Source organism: Podarcis pityusensis (genome assembly GCF_964106645.2).
Source record: "Podarcis pityusensis genome assembly, chromosome: 3".
In the NCBI taxonomy this organism is placed as follows: domain Eukaryota; kingdom Metazoa; phylum Chordata; class Lepidosauria; order Squamata; family Lacertidae; genus Podarcis; species Podarcis pityusensis.
Genome location: NC_138026.1, coordinates 30102459 through 30120300, shown reverse-complemented (window position 1 = coordinate 30120300; position 17842 = coordinate 30102459). Strand labels below are relative to the sequence as shown.

The 17842-nt window shown below is 41.7% G+C and overlaps 1 protein-coding gene and 1 long non-coding RNA gene across 2 annotated transcripts in view; one reads left to right on the top strand and one right to left on the bottom strand.

Moving 5' to 3' along the window:
* LOC308472869 overlaps nt 1–17842 on the bottom strand; it is an 84181-nt gene that overhangs the window by 12804 nt on the left and 53535 nt on the right. The window lies entirely within an intron of this gene.
* On the top strand, nt 12149–15270 carry LOC308472804 (uncharacterized protein; the record flags this gene model as incomplete). The annotated part of the gene is made up of 2 exons (XM_080998026.1): nt 12149–13954; nt 15241–15270. The coding sequence occupies 2 exons, from the start codon at nt 12149–12151 to the stop codon at nt 15253–15255; spliced, it is 1821 nt and encodes a 606-aa protein (XP_080854152.1). The 3' UTR covers nt 15256–15270.

The following is a 17842-nucleotide window of genomic DNA, read 5'->3' as shown; positions in this document are numbered from 1 at the left end:
AGCTTTTCTGGTACCTCAGGTTACAAACGCTTCAGGTTACAAACACTTCGGGTTACAGACTCTGCTAACCCGGAAGTAGTACCTCGGGTTAAGAACTTTACCTCAGGATGAGAACAGAAATTGCCCGGCGGTGGCACAGCAGCAGCAGGAGGAGGCCCCATTGGCTAAAGTGGTACCTCAGGTTAAGAACAGTTTCAGGTTAAGAACAGACCTCCAGAACGAATTAAGTTCATGCCCAGAGGTACCACTGTATTTGACTGAAGTAGTCAAACTATGGTTGTTGGAAGACTGACCCACCTGGAACAAACATATGTTCCTATGAATGAATGGATTTATTTAAAAGAAAAATCCAACATGGATACTAGCCATACCAAAAATCACACTGAAGAAGCAGGAAATGAGGTCACAACCACAACAGATGTTTAAAGCACATGACTTTCCCCCAAAGAATTCTGGGAACAGTAGTTAAACCCTATAATTCCAGGAACCCTTAACAAAGTACAATTCCCAGGATTCCTTGGGGGAACGCATGTTCTTTAAATGTGATTTCAATGTATGGTGTGGATGTGACTTTGTTTTTTTGTTTTTTGTTTAATGATATTTATTAAGTTTTCAAAGGAAAAAAATTACATAAATAAAAAGATTAGAAGAAAAGACAAAAAAAAATACAGAATACAGAAAAAAGATAAAAAACATTTTAAAAAAACCACATCAATCTTTCCATGTCATATATTCATATCCTTGCTTCCCTGACCTCCTCACACCTCCCTTTTTTGTATTCCAGTTCAGTTAGTTAATTCAGCAATTTCTTTCCCTCTTTGTTTTTATCTTAATCCTTTAACTTAATATAATATAACTTTGAGTTCTCACCTGTTAATAATCTATTTTTCATACGCCTTTAAAACATTGCTGCTTAAACCACTTAACTTCATTCTGACATCATTCTAACATTCATTAATTTTGCAATATTTCTGTAAATAGTCTTTAAATTTCTTCCAATCTTCTTCCACCGACTCTTCTCCCTGGTCTCGGATTCTGCCAGTCATTTCTGCCAGTTCCATGTAGTCCATCACCTTCATCTGCCATTCTTCCAGGGTAGGTAGATCTTGCGTCTTCCAATACTTTGCAATAAGTATTCTTGCTGCTGTTGTGGCATACATAAAGAAAGTTCTGTCCTTCTTTGGCACCATTTGGCCGACCATGCCGAGGAGAAAGGCTTCTGGTTTCTTCAGAAAGGTATATTTAAATACCCTTTTCAGTTCGTTATAAATCATCTCCCAGAAAGCCTTAATCCTTGGGCACTTCCACCAAAGGTGAAAGAATGTACCTTCAGTTTCATTACATTTCCAACATTTATTATCGGGCAAATGGTAGATTTTTGTGAGCTTGACTGGTGTCATGTACCACCTGTATATCATTTTCATAATATTCTCTCTTAAGGCATTGCATGCCATAAACTTCATACCTGTGGTCCATAACTGTTCCCAGTCAGCCATCATTATGTTATGTCCAACATCTTGTGCCCATTTAATCACAGTTGATTTTACCGTTTCATCCTGTGTATTCCATTTCAACAGCAAGTTATACATCTTTGACAAAATCTTAGTTTTGGGTTCTAGCAATTCTGTTTCTAATTTTGATTTTTCCACCTGGAAGCCAATTTTCTTGTCCAATTCTGGGAACAGTAGTTAAACCCTATCAAATCCAAACTCCTCCTCCTCCTCCTCCTCCTCCTCCTCCTCCTCTTCTTCTTCTTCTAGATGGGCCCAAATAAACCCTACTCTGGGAATGGAAGCCGAAAAGCAGAAAAGGAAGAATATTCTGAAAGGTGGGAGGTGTAGCAAAGTGCTTCATTAACATTCCTCACAGCCTCATTGATGGACCTGCTGCTTATATCTCATTGGTCTGTGGTGGTAACTGTAATATAAGAGGGCTCTGTGACAAAAAAAATATTGCAGTGTGGAATGCTTCACTTCAGGGTATGGGCCAGCCATGCCTTTTCCTAGGATACTCCATTCTGTTGTTGTTGTTGTTTGTTTGTTGTTGTTTTTGCCAAGCATGTCAACTAAACTGGTATGTAGCTGGTATAAGCACTTAAAAATTGTTTTCTAAACTTCTGCTATTATTCCTCGCCCCGTTTCAGTTTATTTCTCTCCATGTTCGACAGTGGAATGGTCTCCCTTTGGAGGTTGTAGGCTCTCGTTCCTTGGAGGTTTCTAAGCAGAGGTTGGATGGCCATCTGTCATGGATGCTTTAGCTGAGATTCCTGCATTGCAGAGGGTTGGACTAGATGACCCTTGGGGTCCCTTCCAACTCTACAATTCTATGATTCAGTGCAAATTGTGTTAAGAGCTTTACATGTTATAAGGCTGAAGTAGCTTCCTTTTCCCAAGGAGATTTGTAAAGCAGAAAAACATTTGCTGCGTACATAGCCAGGCAGTTAGTCAAATAGTCAGAAACCAATGAATGTCACCTTGGAGGAAAAGAAAAGCTGAGCAAACTTTTCAGACTGTGAATGTCTATAATTATTTACATTACGATTGCATCGGGCACATTGGATTAATCTGAAACCTTCTGTTTCAGGTGGTTGAAACCTAATTACCCTTGGCTTTTCTTTAGGTTGACTATCAATAGTGTTATTTGAAATCCGCCTCAAAGAGTGTTGGGAAATTCGTGCATCTGTTGCCTCAAAGCTGGTGAGGTTTCTTTCGGCTCTCTTCCTTTCTTAAAATCAACCGTGCACACACACACACACACAAACAAAATATCTCCACCATCTCACAGCATGGAGTACCTCCAAACCGCTCCCTTCTGCAAAACAGGAATTTGAGTGTAACTGTAGGTTTGTGCATTTAACATCAAGTAAAATACTTGAGCACCCTAGCTCAACAAAACCACTTGTAGAACCTGAGATGTGAAGCAAAATGTACAGTCACTGTTCTCTCTTTTTTGGGGGGGGGGGGGGTTGAACAACTAGGCCGCTCCTGCTTCCATTGTTTTTCTTCCCCCTGCCCTGGAAAAATTATTATGGGCACCCACGCCTCTCTCCTCTACTCTAATACCGACATATGGAATTTTGCTTCACTATCCTCTCATAAACAGAGATTAAATTTAGAAAATCTTCCACTTAAGTTGGTGAGATATCTTTCCTCCACTCTGCTAAATATCTTTATTTTCTTCAAACATGGCATCCAAAGCAGAAAAAGCTGCCTTGGCTCCAGGTGGAAACTCACAGGAACTCAGTTCTGGCACCTCTCAGGTGGGCACCATTGCCATTCTAAGATAACAAGGGAGGTGTTCATGGTGAGTTCTGGCACTTCTTTTTTCTAGAAAAATAGCACTGCTTGGCTCTTTTGAAACTCCTCCCTCTGTGTGGTAACCAGAAGGCAGAAGCTTCTAAGAGAAGCCTCATTGAGAGGTGCATCTGTTTATTCAGTGACATGAGGTTAGGCACTTCGTCAGATGCAGTGGCCTGGCAATAAGTGATGGCGCTGAAAGCCCACATGTAAAAGGCAGCCAGAGGTTACTCTGCAGAAGCACCCCATTAGAGAACACACTGACATTTTCCCAAGATTATTAGAAATGCATGATTTGTGAACACTTAAATGTCAACCGAGACATTAGGAAAGAGCAACTAAGTATGTTTACTGGAAGTAAGATTTTTAAAAAATAAATCTCTCCCTCATTCTTTAGTGACCCAACAGTAGGAAGCGTAAAACCGATTTGAGCATTTTATGTTGCCTGCTGATATATTTTCTAAGCAAGGCAAAGGGGGCTCCTGGAATTTTCACTGTTTTTACACCGAATATATTCAGACTAGTGGCCTGCAAATCTGAAAATGAGAGCCATGTGTATTTTTTCTCTGTGCACATTCTTTCTCAGCTTATCTTGCTTTCTCCTCTCTTCCCTTCCAGTACTCCTCTTCTAAATACACCCTTCCCTGCTGCTCAGTTCAGAGGTTTCTGCATCCTCCTTTCTGAGGCCCATGTCTTCCTTTATACCAGCTTGTGTCTGTCTTATTAGATTCAGGCCAGTTTAGCCAATAGCAGCCAGCAACTCCACATGCTCCACTCCTCTATGACATCACTGCAGCTCAGCTAGTCTTTGGCAAAGGCTTCACTCTTGTCACTAATATGATGCCCTTTGTGTATTAATTGCACTGTACAGTGGTACCTCGGGTTAAGAACTTAATTCATTCTGGAGGTCCATTCTTAACCTGAAACTGTTCTTAACCTGAAGCACTAATGGGGCCTCCCTTTGCTGCCGCACCGCTGCTGCACGATTTCTGTTCTCATCCTGAAGCAAAGTTCTTAACCCGAGTACTATTTCTGGGTTAGCAGAGTCTGTAACCTGAAGCATATGTAACCCGAGGTACCACTGTATAGATTCTGCCCAGTAGCTAACATCATATCCTGCAGCACAATGTGGCCCAAATCTGGGACACCATCTTCTGGGTCCAAAATGCTGGGCAAGTCGCATGACTCATGTGACTTGTGCTTTGGGGGGGGGGTGAGATCTCAGCCTAAAACCACCAAGAGCAAGGCGCCCTAAATGGATGCTGTGCTCTCATGGGGGGAAATTGAATGTCTCAGTTTTTTCAGGGCAGTTGATTGGTATGTAACATTCATTTTTACAAAGCTTATTGAATGGATCAAGGACATGGATTTTTAATGCTAAATGGTCTATGTTTCATTCTAGGAAGGTGACATGATTATTCGGCTTAGGAATGGCTCCTCAAGTAATTCCTGGGCTTCAATAAATATTATGCAGATGGTAAGAAAAGGATTGTTTTAATTTTCATGAACTAGCCTGTTCAGCAATTTAATCATTTATTACTCTTGGCAAAGATTTTAAAAATGTTTTTGTGGGAAGGGGGTCATTCATTTGTTTTTGTTTTATTTTGTAGTCTCATTTTGTATTTTTCTATTGTGAACCACCCTGGGATCTTCAGATGAAGGATGCTATACAAATTTGACAACAAAATTCTGTGATCATGTTTTCCTTTTTTTTTTTTTACTTGCTGTCTCTTCATTCCTTATGCTCATAGATCCCATGTCACAAAGTTTGTCACAATTAACAAGGCAATAGCACAACATTCACAGTTAAAAAGCAAACTAAGGCAACCTTTAAAATCGGAAATCCAATTTCAAATCTAAACAACCAGCTGCAAAACCTGGAATAACGAACAATTAAAAGCCCCAGTTGGTTGCCTGTCTAAAGAGGAGACACAGGAAGATAACTCACAGCAGGTAAGACCATTTGCCAGTCAAGCCCAGAATTCACTTTTCTGACTAGTAGTCATTCTCCATAAGGGGTATTTCCTATTAGGTAAAGGTAAAGGGACCCCTGACCATTAGGTCCAGTCATGACCGACTCTGGGGTTGCGGCGCTCATCTCGCTTTATTGGCTGAGGGAGCCGGCGTACAGCTTCCAGGTCATGTGGCCAGCATGACTATACCGCTTCTGGTGAACCAGAGCAGCGCACGGAAACACCATTTACCTTCCCGCTGGAGCGGTACCTATTTATCTACTTGCACTTTGAGGTGCTTTCGAACTGCTAGGTTAACAGGAGCAGGGACCGAACAACGGGAGCTCACCCTGTCGCGGGGATTCGAACTGCCAACCTTCTGATTGGCAAGTCCTGGGCTCTGTGGTTTAACCCACAGCGCCACCCATGTCCCTCCTATTAATTTCCTATTACTTGCCAACTAACCAACCTGGTGTTTACCCCTCCCCCTCTACCACCAAAGAGCAATGCGGGTAGTTTGGTTGCAAGTCCATATCTGAGCATGGAGGGTGCAGAAATATTCTCATTTTTAAAAGTATGTATCTTATGAAATTACGTGACATGGTGGGTAAACAGGACTAGATGCTTTGCTGGTGGGTGAAAACAGCTTAGTTTCAATCATTCACTTCATGTGAAAGATAGGCATCTAAAACCAATCATTCTGCCAAGATATTGAGCTGCACACAATCTTCTAGAAATAATAATGTGAACAAATAAGGATTCTCTGCAACTGGACAAAAAATAAATTGCTTATTGGGCTGAAACTGGAAGTTTGTTTCATTCTGTACCCAGTGGATGGGAACTCAAGACATTTGCAAGTTTAGAAGTGAATGTTAACATCTGAGAATGTTTGTCTGCTCCCCTGCCCAATGAATGCCAAAGAGGGTGATCTCACTAGTTGCCCCCAAGTGCTTCCCAGGATTGTGGGGCAGGCATCCTGCGGCCGCCTTCAAGGCCAGGTGAGGGTGCAAGCCAACAACAGACCAAGAGACATGCTTGTGAAAATTGGCCACAGTTTGACCAGTCGGTGGGGCTGCATGCAAAGGCTTTGGTTAGGATCTTCTGACCCGAAGTCCAATCTTAATCCCTGCACACCTGACAGGGCATTGTATTGGGAGTTATGCAGCACTGAAGACTCAATGTGGCGCAATACTACAGGACTGGGACTGTGGGTAACTTGAGATGGCTATTGACCAGACCAGCCTTCTCAGCCTAGGGCTGGGGACTGTTCACCACCCAAGGCCCCTTAAGGGGTCTATATGCCTATACTCTGCCCAATGCCATTTCCACATCTTCCGAATTTGTGACAGTGAAGGTGAGATGCCTAGCAAACACTTGCTATCAACTGAAAGGCAAAAAACCTCTCAGTCTAATGGCGGATTCCCTCTGAACTGGAGGGACCAGCTCCACGGGAATCGGGTCTTTTCCACTACGGCGAAGCGGGGACCCATTCAAAAATCACAGGCGGATGAAGCCTGTGACCATGGGACTCGGCGGGCACCCTTAGCGCCCCCCCAACCCGCAAAAGAACCCATTAACGGGCTCCGGAGCGAAGAGGGGGAAGTGGCGCGGTGCTGAGAGTCAACTGCTTCTTCCGTGGAGCGAAGCCGCACAGCCGTTGCCGGAGAGCGCTGCCTTTTTCCTGGGACAATCTGGCTTCTAAAATAATCACCCGTGAGTACCTAAGCTCGGACAATTGGACTCTAAATAAGGACTTGTGAGCAGAAAGGAAAATTGGACTTAAAAGTTTATCTCAGTTTGGCGCTGAAACGGGAAGGTCTAAACAGGAAGTCAGCCTTCCGTTTCTTTGTAGATAGATTAAAGCAAAGACATGGCAAACTAGAGCTCAGAAAATCGCCTGTAAAAGATTAACTTTCATCATTTAAAATTGTTGAACCCCCTTCGGAAGCAGGAGAAGAGGGGGGATTTTTTCGGACTGTTTAAACCTGCAGAAGTGAGGGTAAAGTAAAGTAACTTTCCACCATCCTGATCCTGGAGCGGGGTGTTAGGACTGACGTTTTTTGAAGCTCATTGACCAGAGACAACGTTTTTCACAGATAGCTATAAGAAGAGAAACTTTGACTCCATTGTTCCCCTTCGCTTCTTAAAGGAACAAATATTGACAAAATATCTGAAAAAGGAAACTTTTGTTGCTAGACTTGTCTTTAAAAGAAAGAACAAATAGAAGTTTTCCCCCTAGAGGGAGACTGTGAAACTGTAACCAACTCCGAGGAGCTGGCAGCTGTTACAGATTACAATCGTGGGAATAGACTTCTGACCTTGTAGGACAATGTATTCAGAAGCTCTGTTGTGTGCTTTCTATAAAACAAATGCCCTACTGGAACAGCTACATGAGAAGACGAATTTAATGGCTGATTCGATTAGAAATTTTGAACAGGCAGTGGGAAATTTTGAACAGGCAGTGGGAAAATATGTGGAGCCCACCCAGGAATTAAATCAGGAGTGTGTCCTGACAGAACAGGCCCTACAGGAATATGAGCTTTCGGATTTGACAAATGAACTTGGAAAAAGCCAGATTTGGAAAGAAAAAGTTTGGTTTGGTTTGGAAATGGGGGATTGAATAGACCCCCCTATGCAGGGATGTTTGGACTTTTCAAGTCTGGCAATGGGCTGTGAGATGTCTGGGATTGTGGGGGCTCCTAATTTTGAAGGGATTTTGAAACATGTTCTTAAATACCACATGGAATTTAGTGTCGATTATGGAAAAGGGGCTGATCTGTCGAGAAGGGTCAAAAATATTGTTAAGCTGGAGTTCCCACGAGTGAAACGAGCAGGAGACAAGGGAAAATACAGTTACAAATATGAAGAAGAGCTGCGGAAGGGACATGGAAGAGACTTAAGGGCCTCGGATATAAGGTTACCAGGTTAATGCGCTAGATCGATGGGATAATAAGGACTGACAAAACCCGGGACCAGGAGGAAGGGACTCTGGATGAAGATTGGATTGTTTTTATTTCTTTTTTTACTACTAGGATTGTTTTATAAAATTGATGAATGTTAGAAAAATACTAGAAGGATTGTTTTATAAAATTGATGAATGTTAGAAAAATGTTGGAATGAAATTACTTGGCTTTAGTAAAAATGTTTAAAGAATTATGTAAGAATATTATGGTTATGAGAAGTTGGTAAAAATAAGATTTAAGTTTTAAGTTTCAAGGTTTTTTATAGTAAGATAAGATTAAAATAGTTTAAGGTAATGTAATGACAGAATTTTATGAAATATGGAAAGGATTTGCTGCAACAATTAACAACTAGGATACAAAAAAAGGGAGGAGGAGGAGGTCAAAGAAAGAAGGTAATGACAGTTGAGGATTTGAGAATAATGGATTTGTTTTTAAATGTTTGCGGTGTATTTTTGGGTTTTTTTTTAATTTGTATTGTTGGATGTGGTTTGTGTTTTTCTTTGTTCTTTCTTTGTTCTTTTTCTATTTTGTTTTCTTTTGTAACTCTAAAAAAAATTCCAATAAATATCATTTAAAAAAAAAAAAAAACACCTCTCAGTCTAGAGCCATTTGTGGTTGAGAGTAAAATTCATTTCCGGCCCTGTAAACCAGAGACCACTGGAAGTTGTTAGGAGATCCTCATTCCTCTCACAGAGCCACAGTTCCCAGAGTTCCCTGGGGCGAGGGACTGATTGTTCAACCACCCTGAGAACTGTAGCTCTGTGAGGGAATGGTGGGTTCTCTGAACATCTCTCAGCACCCTTAACAAACAACAGTTCCCAGAATTCCTGGGGTGACGGAGCCATGGCCGTTTAAAGTGGCATGATACTGCTTTAAATATAGTGCCTCTTGGCTATGTGGTATCACTCTCGCACACACATACAGTGGTACCTTGGGTTAAGTACTTAATTCGTTCTGGAGGTCCGTACTTAACCTGAAACTGTTCTTAACCTGAAGCACCACTTTAGCTAATGGGGCCTCCTGCTGCCGCTGCGCCGCCAGAGCACGATTTCTGTTCTTATCCTGAAGCAAAGTTCTTAACCTGAAGCACTATTTCTGGGTTAGCGGAGTCTGTAACCTGAAGCATATGTAACCTGAAGCATATGTAACCCGAGGTACCACTGTACACATTTTTGTAATCTAGCATCATGTCATTGAATTTGGCTTTTGCACCGTATATATAGGAGCTGCAAGTAACGGGGCTCCAAAGGATATATATTACTGGATGCCCCAAGGCATTGGACCAGTGAGGAGATGCTTCTACAAATCAAACTCTCATAACTTATTGTAGGGATGGGAACAATTTTCAGCCCAAGGCTGCATTTCCTTCTGTGCAACTTTCTGAGTGTCACATCCCAGAGGGAACTTCTTTTGCAGGAGGGGGGAAAAAACATTTCAAGAAACTGGAGAACATTTTCTTCTTCTTTTCTTTCTTTTGTTCTCTTTCTTTGTTTCTGTATCTTTTTCTTTTTTCCTTTTGCACAGCACTAGAGCTCCCAGTGATAGAGGAAACCACTAACATCATTACTGCTAAGGGAAGTTACTGTTGATGGTGGTGATTTAGAGTAAAGAAAAGTAAATCATGAGAGGAAGTTGTTGTTGTTGTTAATTTAGACCCCACCCATCTGATTGGGTTTCCCCAGCCACTCTGGGCGGCTCCCAACAGAATATAAAAAATGTGATAAAACATCAGACATTAAAAACTTCCCTAAACAGGGCTGCCTTCAGATGTCTTCTAAAAGGAAAGGGTACGAACACATCTGTGGTTTTTATTAGTATTATTATTATTATTATTATTATTATTAGGGAGCTAGCTGAAAATAAGAAGAAAATCTATGCATTTCCTGCATTTTCAATGTCATTAGAAAATAGGCAGGCCCATGATTTGTAACATTAGCATCTGATTGATGTATCAGAATCGCCCAGTGTTGGGCCTAGTGGAGCAGACATTCCTAGCAGACATTAAAGTGTTAACACTTGCCTATATCTGCCATTACAGCTGACTTTCAGCATGAGATGTGACAGGCACATCTCATCCTGGGAATCCCCCAGAGACTCAGGGTGGATATGAATAGCAGTGCTGACTATACGAAAAAGCTCACCTCTCGAACCAGCTGAATCTGAATGAAAATGAATTATCCCCTCCTGAATGACGGGGATGCTTTATATAGGTGTATCACAACAAATGTGTGTGGACTGAACAAGATTTGCTATGATTCCCCCACCCCATACCTCCTATAGCATTTACCCCATCAGTATTCAAACCATTGTCAAAAGACTCAATTGTACCCAATTCTGCATACACTAATGAAACTGATGACTTCCTCCTTGTTTCCCATCCTAGAATGATACCACTAGTCACTGAGTCATAGAAGTTTCCCATTCCAAGACTGCAGTAAGCAAACAGCTTGTTTCAGGGAACATTGATTCAAGTCAGTAGCTATGTTCCAAAGTTCATAGGCTGAAATCATATGGTGCCATACCCTCCAACATTGGCACCAGGAGAGGAGTGCCAGACCAAAAAAGGGGGGACATTCTGGGGTGCAAAGAGAAGCTGGGATTGGCCTCTGTGAGTCCTAGATGTCCCAAGTAAAATGGGACAGTTATGGGGCATGTGATGCCTGTATATAGGGAAAGCAAGAAGCCCTGAATGGATCCCACAAGCCCTGACTACGGCAGACCAACACAGCTACCTACTTGTAACTTGAAACAGAGAGACAGGAAGCCCTCAATCCTCCACTTATAATTCAGTCTGACTCATTTGTGACAATGAGAGATTCATTTAGCATTCTCCATTAGCTTCCACATCTCTAGAAAAAGAATGGTAACATTTGCTTTCTTTAGAAATAATTAACAACTTAATTATTTTAACAATGCTTTGGAAATGTCAAGTACTTACACTAGATAAATATTGGTTTGGATTCTGGCAGTCTACCTTCATATATAAGTATCCTTTTCTTACTAACAGAGGTGAAGGATGATATTTATGCCAAGACTAGACAGACTGACATTCAAATCATCTACCAGACAAGCTAAGAAGACAAAGCTGAACAGCATTCTAGGTCATCCACAGAGGTAATAGAAACACCGAGAGCTCCAATTTTGTTTTCCAGTTTTGGCTAGAGCAAATCGCTCTTCCAATCTTTGATAGTGTTATTTCTTGGCAGGTGTGCCTTTTAGGAAATCATGTGCATTTTAACATTTAACCAGTATGGATTCAGGAAAGTGATTCCCCCCCCCCCAAAAAAAAAAACTGGGGGAACAGTAGGGAAGTTAAAGCTTTTTGTGGGGGAGAGTAGTTTCATCAAACCTCACATGGGACACAAATTTAGAAAATACAAATCAGGAAGAAGAGTTGGATTTTTGAAATATAAACAGCACCCATGTTTTAGAGATTTGTGGGGGCGTGCCTGCCCTGCTGCCTCCACCAATGGCCACCAATTTTGGGCACAATCATGGCCATTTGGAGGAAGATTTTGCCCAAAATCACATGAAATCTCACAGAGTGTGCAAGGTCTCAAATGGTTGGAGGTAAGATTCCAGCATGTCTGATTAGAACCCCCTTTTCCTAAAAAGTATGTTCCATAGGAACATCTTGAACACATGTAAAGGGATAGGCACCTTTTACATTAAAAAAAAATATGTTCAAATGGAGAAGCAAAGATACTGTACAAGGAAAGTGTTATATGGGTATTCATTTCCAAGACTTACATTGATTTGGAGAAGTATCATGTATTCTGTAAGTTCTCATGAGCAAGGCAAGATTACATCCCATTTTACCCAGCCATTACCCCCATTCCACTCCCCCGTTCTGCCCTCTTCTGGGTACAGAAAGACCTGTGCGTCAGCGATCATGTGATTCACATGTTGTATGCTTGAAATCTTGTAGGATTTCAAGATGGCGGCGCAAGCACTTGCAGCGGCTCGGCACTCCGAAGACCGGTATTCAGTGATTTGTGTTTTATTTTTATTTGTGAACTTATTGCTGCTAGGGACTGTGAATACTCAGGCACAAGTAATTTATAGTCGTCAAGAGCTCTTAAGTATCGGCAGAGGAGAAGGTTGCAGCCAGGAGGTCTCAACCTATAACATTCCAGCTGAGCTTATCAGAGAGCCTCCATATCTTGCACATTCTTGGGATACTCCCCTTGCTCTCCTTGCCAGAAAGAAAAGAAAACGGAGGGGGCGCAAGCAGAAGAGGGGTTGCAGGGCTGGTCTACGAGTGAGGCTAGGTAAAAATCCCCACAAGCCTGCATTGCCAAGTCTCCTTGTATCAAATGTGAGATCCTTACCCAACAAGGTAGAGGAGTTGGAACTTATTACCTCTCGGCAGAAAAGTATCCGGGACTGCTGTGTTATGGTCCTTCTAGAGACGTGGCTGGATCCCTCCTTTCCACAGGGACTTCTGCAGCTAGAAGGACGCTCAGTAATTAGAGCGGATAGAACCGCCGAATCCGGGAAGAGCAGAGGAGGAGGAATTTGCGTTTATATAAATAACAACTGGAGCTCGGACATCAAACAAATGGACACGCATTGCTCTCCTGACTTGGAGTACCTAGTGGTGAAGTGCCGCCCTTTTTATTTGCCACGTGAGTTTAATGTTGTTATAATAACAGCGGTGTATATACCTCCCGATGCAAACACTACTACAGCTATGGGCCACCTGCTAACTGCTATTAGCAGACAGCAGCGGGCCCACCCGGATGGAGCATTTGTGGTTGCTGGTGATTTTAACCGAGCCGATTTAAGGACTGTGCTCCCTAAGTTCCACCAGTATGTTGATTGTCCCACTAGGGGGGGAAATACCCTGGACCGAGTATATAGTAACATCATGCATGGATACAAGACCAAGCCCTTGCCCAATTTGGGGCAGTCAGACCACATATCTTTACTTATGATACCATCATATAGACCTCTCGTACGCAGAATTAGACCATCAACTAGAGAGATACGAGTGTGGCCAGTAGGTGCATCTGAGCAACTTCAAGATTGCTTTCGGAGCACCGAGTGGTCGCTTTTTGTGGAGAATAATGTGGACACATACGCTTCAACAGTACTGTTCTACGTTAAAAGCTGCATTGATGTTGTCACTACCACCAAACAAATACGGGTGTTCCCTAACAACAAGCCCTGGCTAAACAGGGATGTGTATCTTCTGTTAAAGGCAAGAAATGCTGCTTTTCACTCTGGTGATGCGCAACAGTATAGAGAAGCCAGAGCCAAATTGAAAAAGGGCATTAGGAACGCCAAAGCTATGTACTGCCGGAGGATCGAAAAACATTTTGAGAGCTCCGACCCTCGTCGAGTATGGCAAGGCCTGCGACAAATTACAGGGCAAAATATTAAAAACGAACTGGCTAGCAGCAGTGCGCACCTGGCTGATCAACTGAATCAATTTTTTAGTCGCTTTGAGGTGGGAACTGGAACTACCGTCACTACAGCATTGGCTACCAGCACATCATCAGAAACTACTACTGATAGACAACCATTTTTATTACAGACCTGTGACGTACAACGTGCCTTTCGGAGCATTAACATTAGGAAGGCAGCTGGACCGGATGGAATCATGGGACGGGCTATTAGGGACTGCGCTGCAGAATTAGCTGGTGTGTTTACGGACATTTTTAACCTATCCCTGTTGCAGGGTTCTGTCCCTACCTGCCTGAAGACATCGATTATAGTGCCAGTCCCCAAGCAGTCAGTGGTGGTATCTCTCAATGACTATAGACCAATAGCCCTAACATCTGTCGTTATGAAATGTTTTGAGAGATTGGTGCTAGATCATATTAAGGCTGGTCTTCCATCCACTCTAGACCCGTTCCAGTTTGCATACAGAAGAAATAGATCTACTGATGATGCTATTTCCATCGCTGTCCATACTGTACTGAGTCATCTAGAACGACAGGGAACCTACGCAAGGCTGTTGTTTGTGGACTACAGTTCTGCCTTCAATACAATTCTGCCAGACAGGTTATTTCTTAAAATGACCAATTTGGGTATACATCAGAAGATCTGTCTGTGGGTAAGGAATTTCCTGACTGATAGGCCGCAGACAGTGAGAATGGGCCCTTACTATTCTTCTACTCTAGTATTAAGCACAGGAGCCCCTCAGGGATGTGTGCTAAGTCCCTTTCTCTATTCCCTGTACACATTTGATTGCACCCCACTGTATAAGTCCAACACAATCATCAAATTTGCGGATGATACAACAGTGGTGGGGCTCATTAGTGAGAACGATGAGACTGCTTATAGGAAAGAAGTACAGGGGTTAATTCAATGGTGTAAAGAAAACAATCTTATGCTTAACACCAAAAAAACCAAAGAACTCATAATTGACTTTAGGAGAAAGAAAAGTGTATTTTTACCATTGCACATAAATGGCGAGGAGGTGGAGAGGGTTGGTAGTTTTAAATACCTGGGCATTTACATCTCTGAGGACCTCTCATGGACTGCAAATATTAATATGGTTGTGAGGAAGGTGCAGGGGAGGTTGTATTTCCTGAGAATGCTCAGGGGACTGAATCTATCTCAGCACCTACTTCTGTCCTATTATCACAGTACCATCGAGAGTGTCTTAACCTATAGTATATTATCGTGGTATGGGAGCAGCTCTGAAACGGATAAAAAAGCTTTACAGAGAATAATTAAAATTGCCCAGAATGTTATTGGGCTCCAACTACCAACCCTGGATGAGATCTTCACGTCTCGCACTTTGAAGAAGTCACACAATATCCTGAGAGATCCCACCCATCCTGCTCACAACTTCTTTGAACTGTTGCCTTCGGGCAGAAGATATAGGACAATGAAAACACGAACCACACGCCTTCTGAATAGTTTCTATCCAAGAGCTCTGATTGCACTAAATAATGATCTCAGGGCCAGTTGCAAGAAATAGCAAGCAGGGAGTAGGAAGGAATGAGACAGGTTTTTAGGTTATGTTATGCTTTTAATAGGTTATGTTACATTCTGGAGTATGATATGTTTTTATAGATTATGTCTGAATAGGATGAGAGTGTTGGAGATACGTGCAAATGTGTATGTGAACCCGGTCTTTGGGTGGGTGTTTGATTTTCGTTGTTGTGTATACTGTGTATATACGGACAATGACAATAAATTTATCTTAAATCTTAAATCTTAAATGCTGCTTCAATAGCCTCTTGGGACTGTACAAAGCAGGATATAAGTATTCTAAATAAATAAATAAAAGCACCATTTGCCTGTTTTAGAACTATAATAGGTTATATCCAATAAGTAGACACATTGAGATCAACAGGCTTCAGTTAGTTATGTGCATTGAATTCAATCAGTCTACTCAAACGTAGTGGAATATAACCCTATACTTTTTGAAAACAATTATGTATCAAGCAGGCACAGTACATTAAAAAAATCTACACAAAATACAGAGCTTTAGCTGCAGGCTTGTCATCTAATGATCCTTGACTACCACCTCTCCTTTCATAATAATTACAATGGGCATTACCTAGAGATGGGTGATTCTCTCTGTTTTGATTTCACTCAGTTTCTCATTTTTCCAATCTTAAGTTGAGTTCTCCATATTTCCAAATCATCTGATTAAAACAAAAAAAACCCCAAATCCTTGCAAATATCCACCAGCATTTTAGTGGGGAGTTCTGCTAACAGAGGCATTAACTTTTGCCTAACATGCATCTTTTCAAAGCCATTTCCCCTAATGTGGTGTGTTTTTTGTATATTATGTTCAGTAACAAATGCATTACCCGAGTATATGCTTTTTTTTTTTTTTTTTTTACACACACTAAGGGTCTGGAGAACTACACTGCAAAATTTGGAGAAGTGTGAATCTTGAATAACGTCTGCATTCGGAGTTGTGCATTGCTTTCGAAAACGCACATTAGGCAGGTTCGCCTTTTAATGTGAACTGAATTGCATTTTTCACCCATTCGTGGAATTGACAATGCTTTGTTTGCAGTTTACACTGCCCCTGGTGTGCCTGTGGCATCCACAGCATCATTTTATTTCACCCTCCATACATCTCTCCTTTCTCTCTCCATGCTTGCCTCACCCCCCTGCATCTCTATTCTTCAAGCTATCTGATGTCAGGAGCCACAGGTGTTTCATCTTCCATCTCCCCATCTGGCTCCATTTAGGTTTCACTAGGGGGCTTTCGTCTTTTAATATACTCATTGTATTAGGGGACAGAGAGGTGTCAGAGTATATCCTTCAGATTCCATCACTTCTGATGTCTTTGCCTGACCTCTCTCCTGGATATCAGATTGTATTCTCTTCCCCCTGTACCATTCTCTTTCCTGTCAACCCCATGATATATGGCTCTCATATTTTATATTAAGCTTTTGTCACTTTGGCGGAGGTTACCAGCCTTTTTTACCTCCACTTCCCGATATTATTTCCCCCACATCTCCTTTCCACGCGGAGTGAAGGGTCGGCTGCCATCTGGATCATGGAGGGGTGTTCAATATGCTAATTTATTCCTAAGCAAACACATCCACACAGCACGTACGCTCTTCTCTGATACACAGAAAGCCAAGAGGACTTCAGTGTCACAGCTTACTACTTACTACTTACTTCTCCTACAAAACGACTCTGCCACCCAAGCCTAATGCATCAAAAAGTATAATTGCCTAGGCAACTTGATTGCTCCCAGGTAGCGCGGCGATAATAGTATAGGAACTTGAAAATCCCACACGGCTAAGAAGCTGCTTCATTTCTCGGTACATTTGACAGGAGAGCAATCGAGAAAAGTTATGCAGTCGCTTTTTGGACTTCGACATTGAACAAAATGGATACCCATTGCCTTTCAAAGTCTGTGGAGAAAGCAAATAACTGCATCATAATTGCCTCTGGCTTTAATTCGATCTTAAATGCGGTGCTCGATAACAGTTCTAAAACCTCCACAAAACACTTTAAGGAAACAGGCTCTCCCACCCATCTCAGGACTGCATTCCCTATTGTAGGTGGGGATTATGTAATTTACTTGGTGCACACATAATCTGATGGATATATATATATATATATATATATATATATATATATACACTATTCAAGCAAATGTGAGATAGAAGAAAGGGCATTAATTGGAAAAAAGACTTTTTGGGCCATTTTCCAATCACCACCTTGTAATCTTAGGGGGAAAGAAGAGGAATTGCTGACTAGATAGAGGTTGAATGTTCCTATTCCAAGAGTAGGACATTTGATGTTTCTTTTATTTTTTAATATAATAGTGAGATTGGAGGAGATTAATCATGCTGGCCATCTATTACTGTTTAGGATGTGATCAAATGTTTCATTAGGGCTTGATAAATTGCCTATACCACATTTTCAAAGAAACCATCAAGGATACAGATCATTGACTTAGGCAGACCTGCAAGACATCTCAGAGAGTTAGAAGTCATGATCCGGGTTTCTCTGAAGTCAGCATACGATTCAGTCAAGTCAGATATTCTCCAGCGGCTACCCAGAGTTAAGTATTTGCCATTAGGTCATAACATGTGAAATCTTTCTTTTTGTCAAGTATTAAAACGGGATCATTTTATACTATTACTAGATCAGCTGCTTTTGATTCAGCAAGAGTTTTCATCGCTAGGGTCACAATGCA